At 41.2% G+C, this 25,474-nt stretch overlaps 2 protein-coding genes across 13 annotated transcripts in view; one reads left to right on the top strand and one right to left on the bottom strand.

Moving 5' to 3' along the window:
• SUCLG2 (succinate-CoA ligase GDP-forming subunit beta) overlaps nt 1-15,749 on the bottom strand; it is a 337,575-nt gene extending 321,826 nt beyond the window's left edge. For all 6 annotated transcript variants that reach the window (XM_033424868.2, XM_049715818.1, XM_049715817.1 and 3 more), the window contains exon 1: nt 15,593-15,749. In XM_033424868.2, the coding sequence (XP_033280759.1) occupies nt 15,593-15,676 (84 nt within the window). In that variant the 5' untranslated portion in view covers nt 15,677-15,749. The remainder of the gene's footprint in view (nt 1-15,592) is intronic.
• A 51-nt stretch (nt 15,750-15,800) lies between these two features.
• Nucleotides 15,801-25,474, top strand: part of TAFA1 (TAFA chemokine like family member 1) — a 774,180-nt gene continuing 764,506 nt past the window's right edge. For 5 of the 7 annotated variants that reach the window (XM_049715831.1, XM_033424875.2, XM_049715830.1 and 2 more), the window contains exons 1-2: nt 15,802-16,223; nt 18,034-18,188. The gene's annotated coding sequence lies outside the window, so the exon portion shown is untranslated. Of the gene's footprint in view, nt 16,224-18,033; nt 18,189-25,474 lie in introns of all 7 variants that reach the window. The other 2 variants (XM_033424877.2, XM_033424876.2) reach the window with 2 other exon arrangements.

Genomic DNA, 25,474 nt, shown 5'->3' with positions numbered 1-25,474 from the left:
ATTACAAGAGACAAAGAAGGACAATACATAATGATCAAGGGATCAATCCAAGAAGAATATGTAACAATTGTAAATATTTATGCACCCAACATAGGAGCACCTCAGTACATAAGGCAAATGCTAACAGCCATAAAAGGGGAAACTGACAGTATCACAACATAATAGGGGACTTTACCACCCCAGTTTCACCAGTGGACAGATCATCCAAAATGAAAATAAATAAGGAAACACAAGCTTTAAATGACACATTAAACAAGATGGACTTCATTGATATTTATAGGACATTCCATCCAAAAACAACAGAATATACTTTCTTCTCAACTGCTCACGGAACATTCTCCAGGATAGATTATATCTTGGGTCACAAATCAAGCCTTCATAAATTTAAGAAAACTGAGATCACATCAAGTATCTTTTTCAACCACAGCACTATAAGGCTAGATATCAATTACAGGAAAAAAAACTATAAAAAATACAAACACATGGAGGCTAAACAGTACACTACTAAATAACCAACAGATCACTGAAGAAATCAAAGAGGAAATCAAAAAATGTCTAAAAACAAATGACAGTAAAAACACAACAACCCAAAACCAAAGGGACACAGCCAAAGCAGTTCTAAGAGGGAAGTTTAAAGCAATACAATCCTACCTCAAGAAATAAGAAAAATCTCAAATAAACAACCTAACCTGACACCTAAAGCCATTAGAGAAAAAAGAACAAAAAAAACCCCAAAGTTAGCAGAAGGAAAGAAATCATAAAGATCAGATCAGAAATAAATGAAAAAGAAATGAAGGAAACGATAGCAAAGATCAATAAAACTAAAAGCTGGTTCTTTGAGAAGGTAAACAAAATTGATAAATGATCAGCCAGACTCATCAAGAAAAAAAGGGAGAAGACTCAAATCAATAGAATTAGAAATGAAAACAGAGAAGTAACAAGTGATACTGCAGAAGTACAAAGGATCATGAGAGATTACTACAAGCAACTATATGCCAATAAAATGGACAACCTGGAAGAAATGGACAAATTCTTAGAAGAGCAGAACCTTCCGAGACTGAACTGGGAAGACACAGAAATTATAAACAGACCAATCATAAGCACTGAAATTGAAACCGTGAATAAAAATCTTCCAACAAACAAAAGCCTAGGACCAGATGGCTTGACAGGTGAATTCTATCAAACATTTAGAGAAGAGCTAACACCTATCCTTCTCAAACTCTTCCAAAATATAGCAGAGGGAAGAACGCTCCCAAACTCATTCTATGAGGCCACCATCACCTTGATACCAAAACCAGACAAAGATGACACAAAAAAAGAAAACTACAGGCCAATATCACTGATGAACATGGAGGCAAAAATCCTCAACAAAATACTAGCAAACAGAATCCAACAGCACACTGAAAGGATCATACACCATGATCAAGTGGAGTTTATTCCAGGAATGCAAGGATTCTTCAATAGACGCAAATCAATCAATGTGATACACCAAATTAACAAACTGAAGGAGAAAAACCATATGATCATCTCAATAGATGCAGAAAAAGCTTTCAACAAGATTCAACACCCATTTATGATAAAAATCCTCCAGAAACTAGGCATAGAGGGAACATATCTCAACATAATAAAGGCCATATATGACAAACCCACAGCCCACATCATCCACAATGGTGAAAAACTGAAACCATTTCCACTAAGATCAGGAACAAACAATGTTGCCCACTCTCACCACTGTTATTCAACAGTTTTGGAATTTTTAGCCACAGCAATCAGAGAAGAAAAAGAAATAAAAGGAATCCAAATCAGAAAAGAAGAAGTAAAGCTGTCACTGTTTGCAGATGACATAATACTATACATAGAGACTCCTAAATATGCTACCAGAAAACTACTAAAACTATTCAATGAATCTGGTAAAGGAGCAGGATACAAAATTAATGCACAGAAATCTCTTGCATTCCTTTACACTAATGGTGAAAAATCTGAAAGAGAAATTAAAGAAATACTCCCATTTACCAGTGCAACAAAAAGAATAAAATACCTAGGTATTAACCTACCTAAGGAGACAAAAGACCTGTATGCAGAAAACTGTAAGACACTGATGAAAGAAATTAATGATACAAACAGATGGAGACATATACCATGTTCTTGGATTGGAATAATCAACATTGTGAAAATGAATATACTACCCAAAGCAATCTACAGATTCAATGCAATCCTTATCAAACACCAATGGCATTTTTCACAGAACTAGAACAAAAACTTTCACAATTTGTATGGAAACACAAAAGACCCCAAATAGCCAAAGCAATCTTGAGAAAGAAAAATGGAGCTGGAGGAATCAGGCTCCCAGTCTTCAGACTGTACTACAAAGCTACAGTAAGCAAGACAGTATGGTACTGGCACAAAAAGAGAAAGATAGATCAATGGAACAGGATAGAAAGCCCAGACATAAACCTATGCACTTATTTTTGATAAAGGAGACAAGAATATACAATGGAGAAAAGACAGCCTCTTCAATAAGTGGTGCTGGGAAAACTGGACACCTACATGTAAAAGAATGAAATTAGAACACACGCTAACACCATACACAAAAATAAACTCCAAATGGATTAAAGACCTAAATGTAAGGCCAGACACTATAAAACTCTTAGAGGAAAACATAGGCAGAACACTCTATGACATAAATCACAGCAAGATCCTTAACTAAAAGTTAACTCTGTAAGTTTTCCCCCACATTAAAATATTTTATATAAAATAGCTATAAAATCAATTTTATATCACTCATAAAAACCTCACCATAAACGTATATGAAACAAAAAAGAAAGCATCCATTATACTCACAACATGCCTGCTAGGAGTTCTGGAATTGGTACTCCAATCCTAACAGCACACTGTGATTCTGTGATTTATAATAAATATATATTTGGTCTTCATCCCCAGTCTTTGTACTGAGCTCTCAAAACCCTTGGAATTTCTTAAGTGAAGAGAGTGATAAAGGTGTCTTTGTTAAATGAAAGAGACAACTTTTGAAAAGCCACTAGGTAACCTAAGGATGGGGGTTGGTTGCCAGGGGAACCAGCCTAGTGATTAGAGGGTAGGGACTTTCAGTCCTCCTCCTCTACCTCAGGGGAGGGGACAGGAGCTAGAGATTAAGTTCAATCACTGAAGGTCAATAATTTCATCAATCTTGCCTATGTAATAAAGCCTCCATAAAAATCCCTGTACCAGGAGACTCAGAGAGCTCCGGGGGTGGTGAACATGTGGAGATTCAGAGAGTGCTACGCTCTATAACCCTCTCTACACACCTTGCCCAGGGCATCTCTTCCATCTGGCTGTTAGTGAGTTATATAGCCTTTTACAATAAACTGGTAACCTAGGAAGTAAAATGTTTCTCTACATTCTGTGAGCCACTCTAGCAAATTAATGGAACCTGTACAAGTGACAATGTAGACTTGATATTGGCCTCTGAAGTGGGGTGGGGGCAGTCTTGTTGGACTGTGCCCTTAACTTGTGGAATCTAATGCTATTTCCATGTCAACAATGTCAGAATTTAGTTGGATTGTAGGACACCCAGCTGGTGGAGAACTGCTTGGTGGTATTGGAAAACCCATACACTAGAACTGATGTTAGAATCTACACCCTTAGGCTCAGCCTCCCCAAAAACCAGTCACAAGACTTCTGCTTCCATTTCAAGCTAATCTCCTCAACACTCAGCCATTCAATCCATAATCATTTTTAAATTAGTGAGGATAATCTGTTTACAACTTCACTATCTCAAAACTTATTTAGTTTTTCTAATTAGCCATATAGCACATTTATTTTTTCATGCTAATTATAAAAAGGTTAAAAACTGAAAAAATTTTTCTTTTCCCTGTATTGTTGGTTTTCAATTTTAATGATACATCACTTTAAAAAGAGTTCTGAACCTTAACAAAGAAACATTCACCATTAATAGTTTATTCGCTTAATGAAAAATAATAACTCTCAGCTTTCTTTATATTACTTATTAAAGGCCTATGTAAGCCCTAAGGCTGGTATAAGAGTGCATATTAAATGTGGTTTTCCTCCCCTTCTTTTCAAAGTTAAGTTAACCCAAATATGTCCTTCAAAGTCCAGGTGGTCATTTGGACAGCAATTAGGAGAGCATTAGCAGAAGATAGAGACATCAAACAAAAGATAAAGATAGTTTCCTTATAAAAATGTGAAGAGATCTCCACTGATAAGGTGAAAACAGTAAATTTTCTGATAAAGCTAAATGGCTGGTCTCCACTCCCAATCTGGGGCTAAGTGCACGAAAGTCCTTTTCCCAAGGGACTTCATTGTAGTCCGCCACTCCGGACACCAATAAGGCAGTACAGAGAGCCTCTCTCTCCTTCCATGTCATTTCCCCAACTTGACTGTTCTAATCCCCTACTTCGCTTACATTGTTCATCTCCCTTGCAAGTTGTAATGTTGAGGGGGTTTAGGAGGAAGGCAGGGAAAACACTGAAGGAGGCTTTTTACAAAAATTAAGCCTGTTTATTACTTATGTAACCGTAACTGAATTATATATTTATTATATATATTTAATATATTTTAATTAACCATTTTCAATTAGTGTATTTTAATTAATATATTTTGATATTTTATTTAATCTATTTTACTTAAATAATATATTTCATTTAATCAACACATGTAAGTTAAATGTGATTTAATCATATTACGTAATGATTTAATTAACTATGATTTAACTACAATTTTTTTTTCTGAGAACATCCCTTTTATTTTTTTATGTTTATTTATTTATTTATTTTCTCATCGGTCATCCATTTTATACACATCACACATCAGTGCATACGTGTCAATCCCAATCTCCCGATTCATCACATATTATGTAATATGATTTAATTAACTATGATTTAACTACAATTTATTAAAGCTAGTGACAATAATACCAAAACCAATAACTAAAATTTACTGATCATCTAGGGCATGGTGCTAAGATGATATGCATGGCCTCAGTTAATCCTCACTGTAACTCTGGGAGGTGAATACTGTAGCTCCCTACATTTTACAGATGAGAAAACTGAGGCACAGAAATTTCATCAAGTTTAAGAATGAACAACTTTTTTGCACCACTCTAATGTACCACTGGGAAAAACCTGCCAATCAATCTATGACACAACTGTAAAACACATCCATATGTCAGAGATGCTGAAACGTGAAAAAGAAAAAAGTGTGTCTTGCAATGAAATACCTAAGTAATTTTCAGAAGGTCACAAATCTACTAAGTGTTGCAAGCAAGATTTGAACACAGGCAGTTTGGTTCCAGTCCTGGTTTATGCCTATTATCCTGGCATAATTATTAACAGTGCTCCCTTTTAACTATCAAAAGTGCCCCAGTTTTAAGATAAAATATAGTCTTCATACTCATGGTTTAAATGAAATAAACCCTGTGCTCCGAGTCCCACCTCACTGCACCAGGGACTAATGTGGGAGCCAGCATCCTCTGCAGGTGGCTTCAAGGAAGTCCTGCCCAATATGGCAGTTTTTTATTGAGTGGTGGCAAAAGGACCCAAACAAATCCCCTTTGGGAAGCATAAAGTGGAAGTGAACCAAGAGAAGTTGGGTTATTTCAACTCAGAATATTGCTCCAAGCAAAGCTGAGGAAGTACTCCAGGGCCATATGAAGCCTATTGTCTACATTTGTCTTGGAAACACTCACTTGGCTATTTGGGTGGACAAGCTGACTTCCCATGATACCCCATTTTCCCAATTAATAATTCTCTCCTGAGAATTATTTTAGTTATGATCATAAGAAAGCGGTCTAAAACAAGGCCCACTACCATGACCTTAATCTCTGATAAATTAATCTAACTAAGACCAGCCAAGTGAATAGTAAGAAGATCTTCAGAAATTTGGGAATGTGAAAAAGGAAACAAAGCAAACGTGAACATGTGTACTTGGAGAAAAGAAGATGGACAAGTTAGCAGCCGTTCATGAAGGAACTCTAAATGGATCAGGCCACCCCACCAACACTGCACTCAGAGCCCTCCTACTCAGGGGGCCATGGTGCTGCTCCTCTCCAAGACCTCCCCACCTCAGCCACAGGTGGTGAGGTGGAGGTGGACACCTTAAAAAGAACCAGCCAGTCTTTCAGCTGGACAGTGACCCGAACGTGAGTGCAAAAGGATGAGCTAGACTGATGAGATGTTCTTGTTATTAGAACTGTGACATTCTGAGAGACAGAAGCAGAATGATGTGTTAGGGTTAGGAAGCTGGAGGGGGCCCAGGAATGGACAAAGTTATGGGCAGGTACAAGTTATAGAGAAATGGTACCACGAGCTAGCCACCAGTTAACACAACAGAAGAGGCACAGAGGAGCCAACACCAAGGAACATTAGTCTTGAGTTCCAGTATGTGTCCCTTTCAAAAAACCATTTTTTTCCCCTTAAGAAAAGTCCAAGGAGATCTTTCAATCAAAGAAGCCTTAATAATCAACTGCGTGATCCACATAAGACTGAGAGCACAAAAGGAAATACCTAAGCCAGACTGCACGATTCCACCAGGCCCAGAACGTTGTGAACGCGGGATAAGGGAGTCTTGGAGCTTTGGAAAGCTCCTCACTGCGCTCAAGTTTAGAAACGTGCACTTTGCAAGCCTGACATATTTATGGGTCTTTCTATTTCTCTTCTTTTATTTGCCTGTTCTTGTTCTACGACCATAACAGCATGTCCAGGGAACACTTGGGCACAAGGACGGAGCACATGGTCCCACAGCAAAGACAAGCAGGGATCTTTTATAACAACGGTAGCTCCTCACACCTTCTCTGCTCAGGGATGGTACACAGCCTTTTATCACCTTTTTGGTATATGGCAGTGGAGAGAACCAGCAATGGGGACTCAGCAGGGAAAGCATGAATCCTGTCCAGCTTCTTTCCTTAATAATGCCAATCTTTCTCTTCTATCCCCACTGCCATCATTTAGTCCATTTTAGTTAGGAGGACCATATATCAGCTTTCCAGGCACAGTCTGGGTTTCTGCTATACCTGCTGGTGTAATTATTCACAGTGATCACGTTCACTCTCAAAAGTATCCTGATTTGGCAAAAAGTTATGTAGTCACCCTGATTTTGATCCCAAACCCCCATCTTCCACTTCATGTACCACTGGAGAAAAAAAAAACTGTCACTCAATCTGTGACACAAGTGTACAAACATATGCAGTTTTCAGAGATGTTGAAATGTGAAAAAGAAAAAAAGTGAGTCTTGTAATAAAATATGTAAGTAATTGTCACACATCACAAAGATAACTAGTACTGAGGGCAAGATTTAAACACAAGCAGTGTGATTCCAGTCCTGGTTTATGCCTATTATTGTGGCATAACTACTACTGGCACTGAATTAGTACAACAGTCACCTGAATGATTTCCATTCTTAATCCTCCAACCCTTTCCACACTGTATGAAGAAAGAATACTCTGAAGCATAAAACGGCTCCTGCCACTCCTCTGTCTAAAACCCTTCAATGGGGGCTTCCCTGGTGGCACAGTGGTTAAGAATCCGCCTGCCAATGCAGGGGACACGGGTTCAAACCCTGGTCTGGGAAGATCCCACATGCCACGGAGCCACTAAGCCCATGCGCCACAACTACTGAGGCTGTGCTTTAGAACCACAACTACTGAACCCACTACTGAGCCACAACTACTGGGCCCACAACTACTACTGAGCCCACGTGCCACAACTACTAAAGCCCGCACACCTAGAGCCTGTGCTCTGCAACGAGAAGCCACTGCAATGAGAAGCCCACACACAGCAACGAAGACCTAACACATCCAAAAAACTAAAATTTAATTTTTTTTTAAATTAGCCCCTATTAAAACCCTTCAATGGCTCCCCACTGCCCTCAAGAACCAACCTTGACTCCATTACCAGACTCACAAGATCAGCAAAACTTTGCCCCTGCATATGTCTCCAGCCTCATCTCTCACTGCTCCCCCACCTCTAACTCCACAAAGCAGCCCTCCTGAAATTCCTCAGGGTCCTCAAGTCACAACCCTGGGACTAAGACAGCCTAGAAATGGAAATAGGGTAAGCACATGGAGAAATGGATAGGGGTAGAAAAAGAGATGCCAGACTCCCATCCCACCCCCACTCACAGGACCCAAACTCAGACCTATTCCTTAAGCTTTGCCATGTCTCCAGTATCGACTGAAACACTACATCAAACCCCTCTAATTTTAAAATAAAAGTAAATGTTAGAGGTGTTAGAAATCTATGCTTTTGTGACTAGTATCCACGTGCTATTCTTTTGGAATCATTTCTAGAAAGGGGCAAAAGCTGGCCACGTAATCAGCACACTGACCAAAGTCTGAACTCAGAATACCAGGAAACTCCACCCTCTATCACCATCCCCCAAAACTCAACCTCCAAAGGAAATGCAATTTCACAATTTCTCCAGCATTCCTGAAACGCTGAAGGCAGTCCTGTGCACAGGGCAGACAGTGAAGAGCATGTGCCAGTTGCCCTTGCGTACATGTTATGACTACACTCTAGTGTTTGGGCGTCCCCCCACCTCAAACTTTTGATGCATAAGTGGTCCAGAAGCCATAGCTACTAAGTCAACACCAAGATGTGCAAACATTTCTGGAACAAGCAACATCCAGGATGGTGCAACTGAGTTCCCCACACAACCCTCCCCACTGCCACCTCAGGCCTCACCAGACCTTCACCCCACCTGTGGAATAATGAAGATACCTGGGGCCCAGGAGACAGGGCTTGAACTCTCTGAGCCTCAAGTTCCCTAGATGTAAACTGAGAATAATCACCTCTGTTTCAAGTCGTTGATGCAGGATTAAGTGAAATAAACCATTTGGAAACACCAAGCCAGCACCTAACCCTGACATGGCAGCAAACACTAAATGCTTATCAAATCTGGGAAAGGAAAACTATTCTGGCTTGATAAAGCCAAAAAAAAAAAAGTTCAAGTAAATGTAGCTTCAAATTTACTGCAAGAGAAATAATCTCTCTGAGCCTACTATCTAACCATAATGTCAGACATCATGCATATCATCTTATTTAATCTTTGTAACTATCTGTAAGAATTATCTCCTTTCAGAGAACAATAAATTGAGGTTCAGTCAAGTTCAATAATTAGTAGAGCAAGAACCTGGCAGACCCAGAATTTGAACTCAGTCCTATTTGAACACAGAACCATACCCTTTTCTCCTCACTGTTTCCCAGACCCTGGAGCCAGAGAAGGAGGGAGTCAGATAAGAGCCTGATTAAGAGTCAGATAAGAGGACAATCATGCAGTGTTGATTAGTCCACCTAAGTCGGCATAAGTGCAAAGACCAGGCTGCCCATTACTCAGGGACAAAGAAAGGGGGAAAGGTCACCAATCAGCATAACGGGATGGTTCAGCTCAAAAAGGACCCTTTGGCAATGTAACTTAATGTTTTAACAGCATAAGTAATTTATCAGCATGAGGCAGGTGACTCCCTGGCCTTGTGATTTTAAGCAGGTTATTTAGTATGACCCTTCTATGCCTCTGTTCTGTTATTTGTAACATGAAGACAGTACAATCTCCCCTGCAGTAACATCGTAAGGGTTAAGGAAATAATGTGCAGACATCACTTTGCACAGTCTGTCACATATGAAATGCACAGTCCTATTATTTTGAAAGTCCTTTCACAACTGAGACTTTCTATAGCCCTTTCCTTCCTCATTTGCCTAAAGTATCTGCATCAACCCTCATCTCTGTTACTTACCTGCCTCTCATTTCTCTGTGTACCCCACGCATTCATTTAGACCACAAAAGCTTACTGAATACCTACCTGGTCAGGCAGGCTGGGGAAATAGCAGTGCATAAGAAAAATCTTTGCCCTCATAGAGCTTACATTCTTACATTTGTGGGGAAGGAAGTCAGACAGAGAATAAAACAAACAAACAAAAAACACATAATAAACCACCAGGTAAAGTGTTAAAATGCAGGCAAGGGGCAGAAAATAATCTCTGGGGAGAAAGTGAGTCAGATAAGATAATTAGGGAACGCCCTGTGGGAAGACCACTTTGAATCAGAAAGCTGAATGATGGGATAGAGCAAGGCCTGAGATCAGAAGGAACAGTGTTTCAGACAGGGAAACAGCAAGTGCCCCATGCAAGACCACACACAGTGTCACAGAAGACTAAGCACATAGCTCTACTGATCTCGCGATGCTACTGTGTAATTTTTGGTTTACCCGCCAATTTTGCCACTAGACTATGAGCCCCCTGAGGGTAGGGCTGTGTATCTTCCCTGCATTCACTCACTCATAATACTCACTTATTAAAGGTATCTATATGCCCAGCATTCTCTAAAGCACTAGATTTACAGTGAAGAATTAATCAATATAGCCTCTGCCTTCAAGGAGCTTCCAACAAATAGCACTGGGCAAAGACTAAGCACTGAGAAAATATTTACTAAGTTAACAATATGTGCTTGATGTTCAGTTATCTAGTTCTATACCATGCCAAATTGTGGGCTTTCTACAGCTCTTCTTTCCTTCCTCATTTGCCAAAAAGATCGCCACTAGCTCTTCACTTCTGTTACTCACCTGCCTCTCCTCCGTACCAAACTGTTCCCAATGACTCCTCTAATCTCCCCATCTTCTCTCTCCCCTCTGCCTTTGCCCACAGTCCACTCCACCTGGCATGGCTTCCCCTGCATCTTCTTTACCAGACTAATTCTAGTGTCATTTCCCCAAATTTCATTAGTATACTGACATTACCACTTGCTCAAACGTGTAGAAATCTCTCAAGTTCTTCAGACAAAACGTTTTCATCAAGTAACAGAAAATGATCGGTGCACAGGTAGCAAAGGACAATTCCAGATTGAGTGAATAGTAAAAAGAGTTGAAAGACAAATGATCTGAAGTTGCATATGTAATTTCTTTTCCTCCCCAAAATACGAGATATGTCAGTGAGTTTCTGGGCATTGTGCTTACAGAATTGGGCCAGGATACAAGGGCAGCAAAAGTCTCACTACTATGGGTCTGTGTACTCATCCATGAAAGAAGTGTTTCATTTACAGTAATCAAAACCAATTTGGGACAAGAGCTATCATTTACAGGTCTTCCCCACACAGAAGTCAGTAGTTTAGCAACTAAATTATTTGAGATGAATTTCCTTTTCTGACAGCAGAAATTGCAAGTGCACTTCATTTATAAAAGAAAAGAGTCAGATATTTATTCTTCTAGGCAAGAAGGCAGATAAAGGTGAGTCACAACTTCCAATGCAGCCTCCACAGCCATAGTTAGCTGACAGAAACTTGCACGTAAGCTTCAGTCCTTCACTTCTAAAAGCTAGGCATCCATCTTTCTCCTCTCACTTCTGGAAAGAACAGAAAATTAAGCTGGAGTCATCTATTCTGAGATACACAACAGCAGGGACAGGGTTTTGGTTTCCTTCAACAATACACATTCCTCCCTGAGTTCCTGGACAGAAGCTCTGGGCTTTGTAGAGAACCACACAACAAGGATTCTACAACTAAGGGCCTGAGGGGCAGTGTTTCCCACAATGTCTTTGCTTCACCTACAACAGAACAGCTTTGTTAACTTCACCCAGCCATTATGAGAGGGGAAATGCACTAAAAGGCAAAATACCACGATCAGATTATCACTAACCATTTAAATTCAGTGCCCTCAGCCAAGACTTCCCCTAAGACATAACTAATGTAACAGGCTCATCTCTGTGCCCAACATGGCTGTGCCTTGCTGTATTGTGCTATCTATAATAGGGAGTGCACTGTACAGTAATTACATGCCTGGTCTTTGGCAGCCGGACTGGGATTCAGCTATTTTTTACTAGCTGAGCAACTTTGGGCAAAGCACTCTAAGCTTTTAAAAAGTCTGTATCAGACCCTACAAGTCCCCACTTGATCCAGCCCCTGCCTACCTCTCAGACCATGACTAGTACTGTCACTTTCCACCTCTTTAACTGTCTGGATATGTTGAGTTCAGGTCCCACCTCAGGGCCTTTGCACTTGCTGTCCTCTCTTCCCGAGTGTCACCTGGCTGGCTACTTTTCATTAATCAGGTCTCAGTTCAAATGTCAAAAAGTCACCTCCAGGATCTCACAAACATAATGTTGATTATGTGAGTATGCACTCATATAATCCATTGTATAATTCCATTTACATAAAGTACAAAAAGGAACTAAACCAGTGTATGGTGGCGTAATTCAGGGGACTGGCTACCCTTTTCTGGGTGGGAGTAGTGACGGGAAGGAGCACCAGGGGGCCCTCTGGGTTGCTGCTAAAAGATTAATTTCTTGATATGGATCTGATCTCCTGGGCATGTTCAGTTTGTGCAAACTCATCAAGCTGTTCACTTATAATATGTATATTTTTATTACACGTGTTACAATGCAATGTCGAATTGGTTTTCCTGGATCACCTAATCTATGACCCACCATCTTGGCTAAGCTATTCATTCTCCAGCCCATGACCTTCTTTTATTTTCTTCATAGCATTTGTCACTGGCTGAAATCATTTTCATTATTGGTTATGTATGTACAGTCTAGCCCTTCCCCACCCCCATTAAAATATAGTATCATGTGGCCAAGATCTCTGCCTGCCTTGTTTACTATCCCCAAATATCAGTACCTCTAGAGTCTTGTTCTAGGTATAAGCTGAATAGAGAAATATATGTAAAATAAGAAATGGCAAAAGGGTGGCCCTTTAAGGATATAACATCAATTGAAAGTCAAAATAGAGAAGCCAACAGCAGAAGAAATAAAAAATGTCAATGACATTTAGCATCAGGAGTATGTGTCAAATGTTAAATTTAACATCGAGGAGGGGGTACATAAAGTGTCATTCTTTGGCACCTCTGTGAGAGTGGTTAAAGTTACTTCTCACAGCAGAAACTGGGTCATTTATCTCTGTACACACAAGAATTTTGCATAAGGCCTGGTACAAAGAAGGTCTGAGCCAAGAAGAGTAGCAAGAGATTTCTGAGATGCTTGGTGAGGATTCTTAAGTTTCCAAGAAAAAGAGGGTCATATTCAACTGTAACGTCTGCCATGGGCAAGGGAGTAGGTAGGCACAACATATATGCAGAGGTAGGTGGAGCAGATACAAAGAAGCATTCAAGAATATGAAAAGGGTTCCTTACAAATCACAAACAATACTCACCTACTTTTATTGCCAATTCTAAGATGTTTATAAAGAAAAAATTAAAATGTGTCAGTAGTGTTGGTGACTTGGATGTTACATAGTAACTTTATGCTATGCAGAGTAACTTACATGCTGATATAACTTATTTTCATGAGGAAACTTACACCACAGCCTGGTATAATGGAAACTGAAAAGTAAACCTTTAATCTGTAAACAGTTCTGCCACAAACTCTCTTTATAACCTTGAACAAGTCCTTTAACTTTAGTGCTCAATTTTTCTACCTGTGAAATCAGCTAGTTGGATCTGATGCTTGCTAACACCCATTTCCAGTTCTTGAACACTGTGTACTATTCCTGACTTAAAAAAAAAACAAACTCATTTCCTAAGCTTATGTTCACAGGACAATACGCCATCCACAAGAATGTAAATCAAAGTTACTAGATGCAGTGAGGTAGGAGATCCTTTTACCCAGTCTTCTTGCCAAACCAAGGGTATCACCCACTCAGATTCTCTACAGTGTTGTGTTCAGACTCCCATTTGCTGGTAAGGCAAGAAGCCCTATCATACTTCAGCTAAACAGTTGGATTTCTCGGCACAGTTATTTCCTTTGCTTGAGTTTTCACTGCCTTAGGCACCATGTTTCCCATCAATTCAAGTCTACTCTCATAGTCAGCACCACAGTTCTTGTTTTTTTCTAACACTTAAATAATGAATAGAACTTGATCACCTGGAGGTATTCTCCTTACTCTATTACAACAGTTATTAGTTATTTTAATTAGACAAAACCACCATTCCTTTTGCTATCCCACCATACTGTCAAGTGCCTATTAAAGATATTACAGTAATAAGTTATTAGCACCTTTTAAATTTACATTAACAAAAACAGACAAATGAGAAGTCAGGAAATGAAAGAAGGAAAAAAAAAAAAACCTTTCAGATGTCATAATTAACCAAAGCTTAGAGTAACTCAAAACATCATTAGTAGCTATCTTTCAATTTTTAAAAAATATATACTATGCATATCCTAGTTAAAACTGCAGGAGTGATCATTTGTCTCTCATCAATTAAAGATGGGAAAACGGACAAGGACGATGCTCTGCTGTGGATGAGCCCCACACCATCCTCTCTTTAAAAGAGGGGCGATATTACTCATGGAGAATAAGAAGTCCAGTGGTTGATCACTTGTCCATGAGTCATCACCAACTCATAACTCCCCAAAGACCTTTTGACTACTGTGACTCTTGCCACCTGCAGCATGTATTGATCAAATCTACAGGAAGCCAAGTTCTAATAGCTATTCAGCATCCACCACTGGCCCTCCTAGGTTTTTATTCTCTTGAAACAAGGAGAAAGAGGACAGGGCCAATGCTCTGATGTGTTTCAGTGCTGGGACTGATTGCTCACTGAATTGAGGGAGAGCGTTTCCCATCTTTCTCCTTGACCCCCTCATTTCACCAACTCAAGCACCACTACCCACCCCCCCAAGTCTGCAAAAGCAGGCAGCCTGCAGAGAGCTCACTCCAAGAGGTGAGTTACTAAACCAGCAAGGCTGGGTTGGATTTCTAGGCACCTTCATCATGTGGCCTAACAAACAGGCTCAAGAGAGAGACGGTTCAGAAGCAGCACTGGCAAAGCAGGTAACTGAGGACAAACAAATGTTGCCTGCCATTTTAGTAAACAAGAATGTTGCTTGCCATCAAGTCAGCAGTCACTGCAGCCACCGGAGACAGTGCACCCTGAAGGGAATTCAGGATGCAGAAAACAGGATACAGGGCCTAGAGAGTTAAGATGCAAATCAAAGGAATAACTTCAATAAAGCCCAGACTCTTACACCTTCCCAAATTGAGCAAAGCATTAAAATCACTACCTTGACATATCTGATTTTTGTGACTAGCCCTAATCTTTTGATGTTCCACTACAAGTTTTTTTTTCAGCCAAAACTCCCATATATCCTGGCTCCTCCCTTACCTCTTTGGAACAGTTCCTCAGAGCTATCCAGAAACTTTCCCAGGATACAACCCTCAGTAATGCCTCCAATAAAATATATTTCCCAACTTTCAGGCTGTGCATTTTTTTTCTGTCGACATAATAACACCTCAGGAATCCAAAACCCAGTCGCAGGGACTTTTCCTTAACATGCCTGCAGCGCCTGGTACAGGACCAGGCGCCCTCCGCAGCGCTAGGGTAACCCACGTCAGCGACAACTGAGAGCTGGGTGGCTCTCACTCCGGGGTGGCCCGGACTGTCATTCCCCGCTCCGCCTGGGACCCCCGACACCTGAAGCGGGGTGGAGGTGGGGGGATGCTGGGGTCTCTCGTGCGCCCCCGGGCGCAGCACCGCGCGTCCCCTCCACAGGTGCGGCGCCCTAGCGGCCGCGCACCGGGGCCAGGAGGAGGTGGACAGACAAGGACAGGAGGGCATCACTGGCTGCTCCAGGCTCCCACCAAGAGGCCCGCTCACCTGGGACCTGGCCGCTAGGAGCGGGGACCGGAGCGCCAGGTCTCTCAGTAGTTTCCAGGCCTGCGCCACCACAGGGGCCGCCATCTTAACCAGAAAACTTGCGCGGAGAGCCAGGCGGGCCGCAGCAAACCAGGCAGGGCGCGGCGAGGGCGGGAAGGGGAAGGGAGGGGCGGGGAGGGGGCGGGGCCCGGCCGCCCCTCCCGCACCGCCCCCTCCGCCCGGGCCCGCCTGCTGCCTCTGGGACGTCGCAGCGCCCCTGAGGGGCCACCTTCTATAGCCCTGCGTCCCCCACCGCGACTCCCACCTCGGCCCCAAGTTCACTTTCAGCCTTCAGAGGCCCCGTGGCCTCCTCTCCGTGCTACCCCGCCTCACCATGCGAGCAAAAACACATCCCGAGCCCTACGGTCGTGGGGCTTAAACTACGCTGGGGCGACAGGCCAGTGGACTTTGGCCGGTGCCGTGAGTGCTCTGAGGACCGGCCCACGGAGCTGACGCCAAGTAAGGGAGGCCTCTGGTCTGGTCCTTGGGCCCCAGAGGCTCGCCTAGGGAAGCGATATTTGAGCTGAGCCTTGAGGGACTACGGGAGAAGCAAGTGGGTCTGATGAGGTCGGTGGATCCCCTCTACACCTGAGTAAGAATTTTTTATGTTTTACCGAAGGTTAAGGCAAAGCAATTGAAGCACTTGAAGCCAGTAATCAGCAGAACAAGAGCAAGCGTTTATTCGGAGTTTACGTGACTCTAAGCACTGTATATGTAATAAAATTACTATAGCAAATAAGCTTAATATGTGCCAGCCACGTTACAAATTATGAACTAATTTAGTCTTTATAGCAACCTTTCCAGTAGGTACCAATGTATAAATCCCCGTTTTGCAGAAGAGAAAACTGAGGCACAGAGAGGTTACCTAACTTGTTGAAGGTCAGAGATCTGATAAGGATTAAAAATGGTTCAAACCCACGCTCTCTTCTTCCCACCCATTAAGTACCATTTTAGAATTTTTTTTAACCTTACTCTGTTCTTGAGCCTATGATCATGAGAAAATGTACAATGTAACAGAACTAGGAAACTGTTTCTGCTTTACTTCCCTTTTTACTTTTTCTGCTTTTAATATTTTTTTTAATTTTTATTTTGACAAAACAAATCTACAGAAAAGTTGCAAGAACATTACCCCCAACTCCGAAATATCCTTTACCCAGATTTACCACTTATTTATATTTTGCCTCATTCCCCATTTTTCATAGATATAGATACATAGCTTTATAGCCCATTCTTAATCACAAGCTTACTGGCTAGATTTAGCATCCATTGTTGATTATTTCTTGAATCAGTTATTACTGTAATGGTTGCAAAATCATGATTGTCTAATTCCATTCCTTTCTACATTTTTTAGTTTACATTCTACTCTGAGAAGAGCTTTACCATCTCCCACGTTTATTTATCCTTGTATTCACTTGTATCAATATGGACTCATGCGTCCCTTTTTATTCAGTGCCAAGCCTATTATGCTCATTCCTTTTACATGTACTCAGCTGCCTCTGAATATGGGTCATTTAATCCTCACAGGAACCCTGTAAGGGGTGATGATGTTATTCCCATTTTACCAGAGGGGGAACTGTACTACAGAAACACTATGTAACTTGCCCAGGGTCACAGCCTGGGACCAGACCCCAAAGCTGAAATCTGACCACACCCTTCTCTTGACATGAGGGGATCTGAGTTCCCACCTCATCTATCATTACTTGTACTGGGTCTGCCATCTAGCCAGGATGGAGCAAAGATTCACTAATGTTTACAGACTGAATGTTTAAGCTTGGTGAGAGCTTTGAACATGTTGTCAGAAGGAAGCAGACCTCCTGTAGAATTAATCAAAGGTGGTTTATTCAGACAGTACTATGGCAAGGGAGTTGGCTACTATCACTTTCCTTCCAGCAGAGACCTGAAAGGGTTTGAAAAGAAGAGTGCATTTCGTAAAGAGAAAGGAGAGCCTCCTTAGACAGTCTTTGATGAGTGTTCTGTTAGGATGGGATTTTTTTCTATTAGGGCAGGATTTTTGGAAGTGGAATGGGCAGAGTCTTTCTGATTACCATTCATGTACATGTGGCAATCTTTGATTGGTTCATTATCTACTAGTGAATCTCTGGGCTGGGTAGCATCATATGAGTTTTCCTGTTTCAATTGGAAGACAGCCTATTCCTCAGCTTTGGGGCCCAAGTCCTGCATCAGCAATTCCTCAGTGTCTTCATCCACATTCTCTAATTCTGCCATCTCTGCAGCCAAGGGGTTGGGGGAGATGGAGCAGAAGGACCTTCGTATGGTATCTCCAGTGCTTAGCACTGGACCAGGATTAGAGAAAGTGTGAAACAAACACATGTAGGGTGACTCACACTTATTGAGTTCCTCCTAAGACTTCTCTCTATTTTCTACCCTTTTTTCCCAAATAGGAAGCTCTTTGAGGTCAAGGATCCACCAAAGAGTTCTGCACTGTGCTTTGCTGAGATAAGCACTGGGTTTTCAGTGAAACTGGATTGGATTCAAATCTCGCCTCTGCCTTCTGTGAATCTGTGACCTGAGGAACTACCTAGGTCATACAGTGATAGTAAGTATTCAGTGAGATGTTGTATGTAAAGACCTTGCACATAGCAAGTTCTCAGTAAATGTTGTGTTTCTTCCTCTGATATATTCTTAATAAATATTTGATAGCTAATGTGAAACACCAGAGCCAATCTGAGGTATGGGTCATAAGGCCCCTGACACTTTGTAACTTATCTTGATAGCACTGGCGAACAGTAGAGACGTGTATGTGCCAGATGAAAGTATTAAAAGAGTGTAAAGTTGTTGTCTCCAGGAAGAGGGTGGAGGATAGGGGTCAGGGAACCTTTACATTTATAGAACTTCACAAATACTGATTCCTGGGCTCCACTCTAGACCTACTGAATCAGAATCACTTAGGATGGAGTCTGACATCTGCATTTTAAATAATCTTCTCAAGGAGTTATTTAGTTTGAGAACTAAAAAAAATAAAAAATAAAAAAAAAAGCAGACAAACCAAACCATAGCGGTAAACTCTCAAGAGGTTTCCCAGTGAATCAAGAGGCAAGTTACTCTGCCTTCTTCCACTGGGTTCCTAAATGTAGAACGAAAATCCTGTGATTCATAGACAGAGGTGATGACTAAATGCTGCTCTCAGAGAGTCTCGACACATGGGTATAAGACCTGTCTTCTACCAGGGGTCTAGGTCAGCCCCGACATGTAGAAGCATTGGCTAAGGGTGAATAAACAGTGATTCTATGCTTTTTCTTTATCAGTATTGCAATTGTGAACTGCTTGAGTAGTAACTGTGGCCATAGGCAATACCACTACCAAAGCATTCTGTACTGTCTGGGATCAGATTGAAGCACAGAGGTAGATATCAGACAAACTGAGTTCAGGTCTTGACTCTGTGATGTAATAACTCTGAGCTTGGGCCAGTTATTTCGCAGCCTCAATCCTTTATCTGTGAAAGGGGGATTATAATAGTATGTATTTTGCCAGTGTGTTACTGAGTCCAAGCTCATACTACTTGCTGCACAACAGGCCAATAAATCGAGAGACAAGTTGCTGGAGCAAGGAATACTGACTTTATTCAGAAAACCAGCAAACTGAGAAGATGGTGGACTCGTGCCCCAAAGAACCCATCTTGCCTGAGTTAGAATTCAGGCTTTTTTTTATACTAAAAGGGGAGGGAGTAAAGTCAAACATTTCCTGGTTCCTGTCAGCCTCAGGGAGGGGATGTGTTAATTTCTTCCTCCCTGCAGTCATTCACGGGTGGGCCTGATCAAGATGTTCCCTGTGAGCTAAACAAAGGTATTTTAGCTTAATGCTCATTACCTGCGAGGCAGGGTTCCCAGAGATGGGCCATTATGTATAATTTAAGCTTATAGGCAACATCCGTTTAGTGATTAACTTGTAATAGAATGCAAAGGGTTCTTCCCCATTACAAGTGCATTGTCAAGCACTGGAGATCCCAGTGGCTGATAGCCACTAGGCTTTCTTTGCTTGACTAAGAAATCCTTTTTCATGTTTGTTTCTTTACCATTTACATCAGTGAGCCTGTTTCCCCTTTAGTAAAATGAAGGCCAAGTATGACAGCATCTTATTAGAACTAGGAATTAACAATATAGCACTTCTCATAAACTTTGCATACACTGGAAATATTAAGTTCCCAAACTCCTTCATCAAACTTTGGATTTAGAACAACCTGCCTACACTATTTCTTATTGAGTTAATTGTTCCAGGAAAGAAAATAAAAACATCAATAGACCCACACACCTTCTCTTTCATTTTAGCAGTGCCTGTTAACAGTGAAATAATGTGCTCGTTTTCATATCCACACTGATTACTCCCTGGGCCCAGATTTGCCAAAGAGGCATGTCAGGAAACCTAGCACAGAGATCATGAATTTAGCAGTTCCAGTGGTTGTTTATCATTACCTTTTCATTTAAGAATAAAAACCATTTGACAAATACAGACTCATTGTAACCAGTAGAAATGAATAGAATTTTTTACAAAACAATCCTAATTTTCATGGATAACGTATTTGAATTCATGCCACTCCCTGTCAGGAATGAAAATCACTATTAAGATGATGAAACAAAGGGCATTTGTGGATTTTGTCTGGTTATTTCTTCTTTAATGGATAACAGATTTCTTGAATTTACAGGCAAAGAAACTTTGGGCTTTCATTATGTACACTGATAATACCTCTGTTGCTGTTTGTGACAGCCATTTTAACCAATGCTTCAACTGTGTTATTTGCCAATGGCACAGAAAGAAGTTCCATTGTGCTCCAGTTATTTTTTCCCTCTTCAATAATGCATTAAAATGATTAATTCTGATGACATTTTTCAGCAGCTTATTTAAATTATAAGGTGTACAGAAGGAAAGGGATCTGAAACTAAAAGTGTCTCCTCTGACAAAACCACAATGAGCTCAAGAGAAATTCTCACTATATCCTGGAGAGGATCTGGGGGAGGGAAGGTAGAGCCATAGTAACAGGTCAAAGTCAAGATGAAAAAGAAGTGAGAGTAAGGAACATCAGAAACCAGGAGAAGGAGCATTCAGGGACAAGGTCAACTGGAAGACTATAAGTGGAGAACAAGAGTTAAGGATAGAATCAAAGGCGATGACATTCTATTGGTCGGGAAATTTAGAAATGGATAAAGAAGATGGTAAAAGTGGAGTGAAGAACATTTACACAAAGGACAGTGGAGAAGCATGGACTGAAAGAGAAAAATGGTACCAGATTGTGGGAAAGGAATTCCCTTCAAAAAGAAACCTGTTTTCCCACTGCAATCGAAAGCCGTGGAATTTAGCACTTTCAATATTATTAAGACATCCTTCATTTAAATACCAAAATAGGGACTTCCCTGGTGGCACAGTGGTTAAGAATCCTCCTGCCAATGCAGGGGACACAGGTTCGACCCCGGTCTGGGAAGATCCCACATGCTGTGGAGCAAGTAAGCCCATGTGCCACAACTACCGAGCCTGTGCTCTAGAGCCCATGAGCCACAACTACTGAGCCCATGTGCCACAACTACTGAAGCCTGGATGCCTAGAGCCCATGCTCCACAACAAGAGAAGCCACTGCAATGAGAAGCCCACGCACCACAACAAAGAGTAGCCCCTGCTCACCGAAACTAGAGAAAACCCGTGCACAGCAAAGAAGACCCAAAGCAGCCAAAAAATAAATAAATAAATTAATTAATTAATTAAATACCAAAATAAAAATTAAAGGCATTCCATTTCAAATGCCCTGCTTCATTAGGAAGTAAGCAGTCACAGCAATGGTTTTTAATAGAATTCCTTTTTTTAAAAAAAATTTATTTAATTTATTTATTTTTGGCTGCGTTGGGTCTTCCTTGCTGCGCACCTACTCTTTGTTGTGGCGCGCGGGCTTCTCATTGCAGTGGCTTCTCTTGTTTGTGGAGCACGGGCTCTGGGCACATGGGCTTCAGTAGATGTGGCTCGCAGGCTCAGTAGTTGTGGCTTGTGGGCTCTAGAGCGCAGGCTCAGCAGTTGTGGCACACAGGCTTAGTTGCTTTGCGGCATGTGGGACCCTCCCGGACCAGGGCTCGAACCCGTGTCCCCTGCATTGGCTGGCGGATTCTTAACCACTGCGCCACCAGGGAAGCCCCAGTAGAATTCCTTTAAGAGGTTTCTGTTTTGTTTTAATGTCTTTGGGGCCATATTCTCCAAAGGTTCTGATTCAGTCTGTCTTGGGACCCAGAGATCTGCATTTTTATAAGTACCTCTTCCACCCCACCATCTTTATTGTTGGTGATCCATTGTCTATGACTGGAGAAGCACTGACCCAGAAGGTGGGACTTTGAGAAAGCTAGAGGAAAACGACAGAAATCATCCAATTCCTCTCTTTCTCTCTCATTTTCTTTTCCATTTCTTACCCCACTTGTAGTATGTTTCTTAACCTTTCCCTACCCCTCCAAAATCTTAGTACATGAGAAGAAGGAGTACGGAATGAGGCTCCAAAGGAAGGTTTCATGCTGTTCCCTCTGATGGAAACAACTCTTCCCTGTTGTTCACTGGACTCGGGCTCTCTCTTCCCTAGAGAGGGTTTCAGTCACCACCCTCTTCAGGAAGCTTCTCTGAAGACAAGGCTGGGGATCATCTCAGTGGTTATCATTAGGCAATTACCCCATTAGTTTCTTGTCTGCTTCTTTCTTCAAGATTTAAAAATCTGCAGTGACAGGGACTGTGCCTTCTTTGCTCTTATGACCCTGCACCCAGTACAGTGCCTGGAAGACAGGCAGTATTCAACTGACATTGACTAAACAGATAACTAAGTGAAGATGAAACCAGTGCAAAAATCACCCTAATAAGAAAATTCAAAGATTCAATAATGTCTAGAAATCTGCCAGTACCTCCTAACAAGAATGGAAGTTGAGTCCCATGAAGGGAAATAACCTGCCCAGGATCACACACTACACTAGTGGTTTTGCTCACTGTTCCTCAGAGTTCTTAGATGCCTTCAAGATCCATCTCTCCCTTACCTCTCTCTCATTCCCCTACATTTATTGAACATGTATGTGCTTTCTCCAAGCTTTACAGAAATTATCTTACTTAATCCCCACCACAGCTGTATTTTACAGATGTGCAAACTGAGTCTCACAGTAAGTTGCCTGAAGTAATGACTAGGAAGAGGCCAATCTCAATCAATCTGGGATTGAATCTACACCAGCACTATCTAATGGATCTTTTTGCAATGATGGAAAAGTTCCATAACTGTGCTGTCTGATACCATAGCCATCAGCCATGTATGGCTACTGAACACTTGCAATGTGGCTGGTGAAACTAAGAAAATAATTTTTTTTTTTGCGGTACGCGGGCCTCTCACTGCTGTGACCTCTCCCGTTGCGGAGCACAGGCTCCGGACGCGCAGGCCCAGTGGCCATGGCTCACGGGCCCAGCTGCTCCGCGGCATGTGGGATCTTCCCGGACCGGGGCACGAACCCGTGTCCCCTGCACCGGCAGGCGAACTCTCAACCACTGCGCCACCAGGGAAGCCCCTAAATTTTTAATTTTAATTAATTTATATTTAATTTTCAATAGCTGCGCATAGCTAGTGACTGCCATATTTACCGGTAGAGGCCTATGCTATCCAACTGATGTGCAGACTTTGTATCATCTCACTATTTTCTTAATTATATTCCTATTAGGTACAAGTTATATGAATTGGGTTCCTAATTTAGGTACAAATAGCTTATTTAGGACGTGATCCTAGGCAGCAGGAAAAGGAATGGGGAAGTGAGACACGGAAGACGGAACAGGCTGTAGGCAATTGGGGTTCAGTTTCAGAGAGCACTCTGGTAGAATGTTATGGAACATACCTCAAAATGGTTCCATCGAGGGATGAGGAAGTGGTCATGTTTTTCCACCAACTCCAACTCCCATGCCTCATTGGTTGAGAGCTGCTCCTGGGGGCACTTCCAGCTTCCCTTTCCTCGGAACACTTACGCCCCTGTGATTAGACAAAGCCTTAGAGCAGGGAGACACAGGTCTCTGAAGCACTGATTGTCTTGCAAAGCTGCCGGTGACTTCCAGGGAAGTCAAGGAGATGTGGGCCCAAGTAAAACTATATTGCCTCTCCCTTTAAACTGACCAGATTAGTTCATATCAATATTTTATTTGGGTTGGGAGGAAGGGCACTAGAGATTGTGTTGGTAAGAAAGGTTCTGCTACTTAGAGAGAGAGAGAGAGAGGGAGAGAAAGAAAAAAGTTTCCAAACTACAATTCTAAACTGTACTCTTGCCTGTTTTCATGACCAACTCAATTACTGGATTTTATCCTATTCTGTATCATTTCTAGCTCAGCGTGGATGCTCTAAGTATCCCTGCAGTCTAGGCCCCATAATGTAGTCATAAAATAGCTGATCCTGGACTTTCTCAGCGGAGACATGAAGAGACTCAAGCATTCCAGAAAGTGTTTGTTTGGTTGTTTTCTATTTGATATATTTAAAAAGATTAGCCGCAACAAGAGCAGAGAATCAGGGAGAACCTGATTTAAAAAATAAAATATAGTTTTAAAGAAGAAATAGAAGTGATGCAAATAGTAATTTCTCCTCCTCTGATATCAAGCTCTGTTGAGCTCTGGAAAGAGGAAACATGTAATTATGATAGAAGTGAATCAACTGAAAGCCAAGTCAAAAAGGCAGATCAGCTTCTGAAGAGATGCCCTGGCTTCTATAACGACAGTAGGTAAAGAGTCCTAGCCTCTCTACCTAGATCGGCTGCTGGTCCGTACGACCTTGGGCTGAAAGAAGATGGAGAACTCCTGATAGTGTAGGCAAAAGGAATGTTACCAGATTTCTTTCAGAGACAATGGCCATCCATGGAGGCTAAGAAGAGCTTAGCTACCTCAAAGAACCTGCCTGAAGAGATTTCTTCATGCTACAAACCTCTGTAAATTTCCTTTCAAAAATTATGTTTAAGAAGAAATAGGAATAACCTTACACCAAAGTGAGGGCAAGAGTGTCCACAAGAGTGAAGACAGTAATGCCACAAGGGAGAAAATGAAGGGAGACAAGTAAAAATTTCACATGGAAATATTTCAAGTACCTAGAAGCTCTTAGGAAAATAACACCATGATGAACAAATGATGTGAATAAAAAAATTCAAAAAAGAAAAGGTAAAAGTGGCCAGTAAACAAGAAAAAGAGCCAGCTTCACTGATAGCATTGAAGAAATGCAAAATAAAAGATAATATTACCTTTTAAAATGTATGTTTTTAAACCAATAAAAATGCCCAATTTGGGTACAATCGTGGAGGAAATAAATACTTTTTAATATTGTCAGTAGAAGTGTGCATTGTTACATCCTTCTAGAGGACAATTTGGCAATATATATCCAGAGCCTAAGAGTTTAAATCCTCTAGTCAAATAATTTTATTTCTAGGGATTATCCTAAACAAATACTTAAATTTGCAGTCAAAGATTTTTGTTCAAAGATATTAATTGCAGCAATTTATTTAGCAATGAAAATTTGGAAACCACATAGCTGGTGAATAGTTAATTAAAAAACCACACTAGAATATTGAACAATGCCAAAAAACGTATTATAAAATTTTAATTTATTTAAAGAAGCAGTGTATGCACACTGTAAGATTTTTTAAGTCTCTGAAGGTATAGCCACTGTTAATAGTTCATTTCTTTAAGAAGTTTTCTTCAACAAATTTTCTATGTATACATTTTCTATTTTGATATATTAATGTATATATCTCTATCCCTATCTGTCTATCTATCTGGCCCACTACTTGTCTGTGTAAATAAAGTTTTATTGGAAGTCACTCACACCCATTTGCTTATGTATTGTCTATGGTTGGTTTCCAGTTA

The sequence above is a fragment of the Orcinus orca genome, chromosome 10, assembly GCF_937001465.1.
Source record: "Orcinus orca chromosome 10, mOrcOrc1.1, whole genome shotgun sequence".
In the NCBI taxonomy this organism is placed as follows: domain Eukaryota; kingdom Metazoa; phylum Chordata; class Mammalia; order Artiodactyla; family Delphinidae; genus Orcinus; species Orcinus orca.
Note: the sequence above shows the minus strand (reverse complement) of the source record. Positions and strands in the feature narration are given on the sequence as shown.